The 5,029-nt window shown below is 40.9% G+C and overlaps 1 protein-coding gene across 1 annotated transcript; it reads left to right on the forward strand.

The window, feature by feature from the left end:
- Window positions 1–1,268: 1,268 nt before the first annotated feature.
- Window positions 1,269–4,246, forward strand: LOC138674426 (uncharacterized). Its single transcript, XM_069762273.1, has 2 exons — window positions 1,269–1,904; window positions 2,683–4,246. The coding sequence occupies exons 1-2, from the start codon at window positions 1,709–1,711 to the stop codon at window positions 4,191–4,193; spliced, it is 1,707 nt and encodes a 568-aa protein (XP_069618374.1). The 5' UTR covers window positions 1,269–1,708; the 3' UTR covers window positions 4,194–4,246.
- The last annotated feature ends 783 nt before the right edge of the window (window positions 4,247–5,029 follow it).

Raw genomic sequence — 5,029 nt, forward strand, 5'->3', positions numbered from 1 at the left:
CAATAATGAACGATATGGAGCATCTATTTTTATTTTTGAAATTCACCGGTAGCTGCTGCATTTTCTACCCTAGGCTTATACTCGAGTCAATAAGTTTTCCCAGTTTTTTGTGGCAAAATTAGGGGGGTCGGCTTATACTCGGGTTGGCTTATACTCGAGTATATACGGTACTTACCTACCGCTGTCTGTCCCCGGCGCTGTGCTCTGCACTCCTCCTGTACTGGCTGTGAGCGTCGGTCAGCCGGAAAGCAGAGCGGTGACGTCACCGCTCTGCTTTCCGGCCGCTGTGCTCACAGCCAGTACAGGAGGAGTGCAGAGAAGCTGAGCGCCGGGGACAGACAGCGGTAGGTAAGTATGTACTGTTTGTTTTTTTTACTATTAGGATGGTAACCAGGGTAAACATCGGGTTACTAAGCGCGTCCCTGCGCTTAGTTACCCGATGTTTACCCTGGTTACCGGCATCGCTGGTCGCTGGAGAGCTGTCTGTGTGACAGCTCTCCAGCGACCAAACAGCGACGCTGCAGCGATCCGGATCGTTGTCGGTATCGCTGCAGTGTCGCTTAATGTGAAGGGGCCTTTAGAATCAGCTGACACTCGGCACGATCGCGTAGACGTAATAATCCGTCCCACGTCAATAAGGCCTGTGCACGGGGATGTATTAAGTTAATACTATTAAAGGGTATGTAAGGCAATGTTGATGAAATTGTCAATAAAGGCAAAAACATCCCTGTGATGTCATCACCTCTGTGACGTCGTTATATCCAGTTAGTTCTCCCTAGTAGCCTGCGTGCCTCAAAGCCTCCTGTAATGATATGATGAGCAGTGACATCAACAAAGTAGTAAAGTCCTTCCCTTCACATCATCACTTAGAGGTAGTACACCAATGGCATGTTTCACCATTTCATCCAAGTGCAGCTACTACAGCGGCCACAGATGGTCAATTTAAAAGGACAAAAATGTACATGTGTGACATCATGTTTGAATCTACCTTACATGGGAAAAACAGTGAGACAAACCTCCCAAAGAACTTCTGATCCCCAGTGGTGATGTCACTAACGCAATCATGGTGGCCCTAATGACTTCTTGTCTGTAGTGTCACTACTATCACCATCAGACCATACCCCAACTGTGAAATTACTATTAATTATTGGCAGGGTAGATTGATTTAAATCACGCCGATTTAAATCATGATTTAAATCACGATTTAAATCAAAAGATTTTTTTCTATTTAAATCGGATCGATTTAAATCATGATTTTAATCATGATTTAAATCACTGATTTAAATCAAAAGGTTTTTTTTAATATAAATCACGATTAAAATGAGAAGTGAGAGCAGTGCGCATGTGCGCCCATAGTTACACGGACGAAACTAGGGGCAACGATCTAACGCCAGGGTGAGGGGGGGACCCCAAAGTAAGTAAAAATCTTTTTTGTTTTACTATATGGCAATAGGTAGGTGTTTAAAAGCAGCATGTCTTAATTGTATAAACTATTAATAGCCTCCACATTTTGTTCATACTGCCCCTTTAATTCCACACTTCTAGCTTGGTTTCACTTTTGGTTTAGTTTCTTTTTCCATTCAGTTGACATGCCCAAACTTGTTGGATAGTCAGCAGTACTTGGCTGTAGTAACAATCAAACTTCATAAGTGATCTGTGTGAGCCATGGCAGGTCGTAAGAGACCCTATTTGGGTTCATTTTGTTGAGATGCCAGCAGCAGATCTTGGAAAGAAAGGTGCAAGAGCAAAGTGCAAATACTGTCAAAAGGATATCCAAGGACTTGTTTGCCGTTTGAAATCACATTATGAAAACTGCAACCAGAAGGGAAATGAAGATGTTGATAGTGATACAACTAATGTCAATGAACCCCCACAGCTTCTTATGCACCAGGAGCCTAGTACTAGTAAGTCTGGCAATTACAACCTATTTTTTTAACAGACATTTTACTGGGATGGTTAAAGTCTATGAAAAGAGAAATTTCTAGCACTAGTAGTTCTGGAGTATAGAATTTAAATTTATGTTAAGGCAATATTTCACAGAAAATTAACGCTAAAGGACATGTGCACCTTTATTTTTTTAAGGTGCACATGTCCTCCCCCCCCCGCAGCGCTCTTACCTCCGATCCCCGCAGCGCTGAGATCCGTGGCTTCGTTTTGACCGTCCGCCTCCCATCCTCCGGTTGCGGCCTACTCGCAGTGATCCAGCGGCGTGACGTCAGCGGGCCGCACGCTCCATTGAAATGAATGGAGGCGCGCTCGCGGACGGGCAGAACGAAGCCACGGATCCCCGCAGCGCTGACATCGGAGGTAAGAGAGCTGCGGGGGGAGGACATGTGCACACTGCACCTTAAAAAATAAAGGTGCACATGTCCTTTAAGTAAAAATAAAGTGTGTATACGCTTATTTTTTTTTTATTGTAGGCTGCACTTTTGAAGTCTGCCAAATTGACCATTTTTAAAAAAAAAAATTTTAAAACTTTTGTGACATAATTTTTTTCAGTTGCTCTGATATTAGTTACCAGTATTACAGCAACTTCACCGGAAAACTTGAGTAGCATAACTTTTGAGACAGCCCTTATAGGACGAGGACCATTACATTGTTCAAAAAGTTTGTTTCAAAATATTTTCGTTATATTTCTTCAAATACGCAGTCGATTTATATTTTTAATTTCTGTGCTTTCAGGGTCAAATATGGCTTGTGCTGCACGTGACAATCAATATCTGGGTACAACTTCAACAAAGCAGCCCAAAAAAAAACTTTGCGTGCAAAGTGTAGAAAAATTCATCTTAAAGACTACGACGAGCCAGAAAGAACATTTTGATGAATTAATTGCTAAATTCATATTTGCAACCAATTCTTCTTTCCGACTAGTTGAGCACCCATTGTTTGTACAAATGATCGAAGGAATTAGACCAGGCTACAAACCACCAAGTAGATTTGATATCTCAGGAAAACATCTTCAGGCTGTATACGACATAGAAAGAGCGGCTTGTACAAAATATTTGAAAGACAAGGTTGTTAACATGAGCTTGGATGGTTGGAGCAACATCCACAACGACCCCATAATTTGCACTTGTGTCACAACAGAAGATGGTGAAACTTACCTTACAGACACAATGGACACATCTGGAAATTCACATACTGCTGAATATTTACTTGAAATTGCTAAGAACTCAATTCACCAATGCCAAGAACAGTTTGGATGTAAAGTAAGGAGCTTAGTTACTGATAACGCAAGCAATGTGGCAAAAATGCGAGCGGAACTGGCACATGAGGATGACACAAATGTCATTACATACGGTTGTTCTGCCCATTTGTTGCATCTTTTGGCAAAAGACCTGCATATTTCGGGTGTCAAGGAACATGTTGTAGAAATTGTTAAATATTTCCGCAATAATCATTTTGCACATGCAACCTACAAGGAAATGGGAGGACTGAAGTTGGTTCTACCACAAGATGTTAGATGGAATACCTTGGCTGACTGCTTGGAAATGTTTATTAACAACTGGTCAAAATTACTGTCCATTTGCGAAACACATCGGGATAAAATTGATGCTAATATACGAAGCAAAGTATTAAATCTTGGTGTGAAGAGAAATGCCGAGGACCTTTTGGAAAGGTTAAAGCCAATATCGATTGCGTTGGATAAAATGCAGAAAGATACTGCAACCATAGCTGATGCCACAGAAGTTTGGAAAGATTTAGAAGGTTCTCTAGATCGCTTGAACCTCTCAAACAATGTAAAGGTTGCAATACAGCACCGCAAGGACCAAGCATTAAAAGAAGAACACTATTTAGCCAATATCTTGCATCCCATCTACAGAGGGAAAAAATTATCTGAGGCGGAAATCAACTCTGCAATGGAGTGGCTCGCCAATACTAACCATGACATTGTGGCAACTGTGCTGAAATTGAAGTGTGAATCTGCACCATTTCAAAAATACATGTTTGCAGATAACGTCGTTAATGAACTAAAACCACTGGACTGGTGGAAGTCGCAATCACTTGTTCTTCCAGCAAAGATAATAAATCTAGCTACTCAGCTACTGACTGCATCGGCTTCATCCGCAGGAGTAGAGAGATTGTTTTCTTCATTTGGTTTTGTGCACAGCCACACAACAGTCCGAAACCGCTTAGGAACTGCTAAAGCAGGACAACTGGTTTTCCTATTAAAAGTCCTAAATAAACAGTAGGCTTAAAGGACTGATGTATTCACTGAAGATGTTTGCTTACGTCAAACGTTAGAGATAGGCTATTGTTAAAAAGTACTTAGGGTACCGTCACACAGTGCAATTTTCATCGCTACAACGGTACGATCCGTGACGCTCCAACATCGTAACAATATCGCTCCAGCGTCGTAGACTGCTGTCACACTTTGCAATCTACGACGCTGGAGCGATAATTTCATGACGTATGTGCGATGTAGAAGCCGTTGGTTACTATGCGCACATCGTATACGATATATGTTACACCATGCGATCATGCCGCCACAGCGGGACACTAGACGACGAAAGAAAGTTTCAAACGATCTGCTACGACGTACGATTCTCAGCGGGGTCCCTGATCGCAGGAGCGTGTCAGACACTGCGATATTGTAACTATATCGCTCGAACGTCACGAATCGTGCCGTCGTAGCGATCAAAATTGCACTGTGTGACGGTACCCTTACTCTCTGTAGTTCAATTCTGAGTGTTTAATAGTGCAAATAAAAATTATTAGGTTTCATAATCAACTGTTTTAATATTTTTATTTGTGTAAAACAATTAGATTTGCAAAAAGACAAAGTTTTGCTTGTGTACAACTTGATTAAAAAATCTGATTTAAATCAAATGATTTAAATAAAAAAAATCTGATTTAAATAAAAAAAATCTGATTTTTTTGATTTTTTTAAAAAAATCAAGATTTTTATCCACCCTGATTATTGGTCCTTGAACAGGACAAATAGGGGCAAAAATAAGTATTTGTTACACTTCTGATTTTTCAAGTTTTCCCACCTAGAGAGGCATTGTAGTATTTTTACATAATTAAT

The sequence above is a fragment of the Ranitomeya imitator genome, chromosome 1 (genome assembly GCF_032444005.1).
Source record: "Ranitomeya imitator isolate aRanImi1 chromosome 1, aRanImi1.pri, whole genome shotgun sequence".
NCBI lineage: Eukaryota > Metazoa > Chordata > Amphibia > Anura > Dendrobatidae > Ranitomeya > Ranitomeya imitator.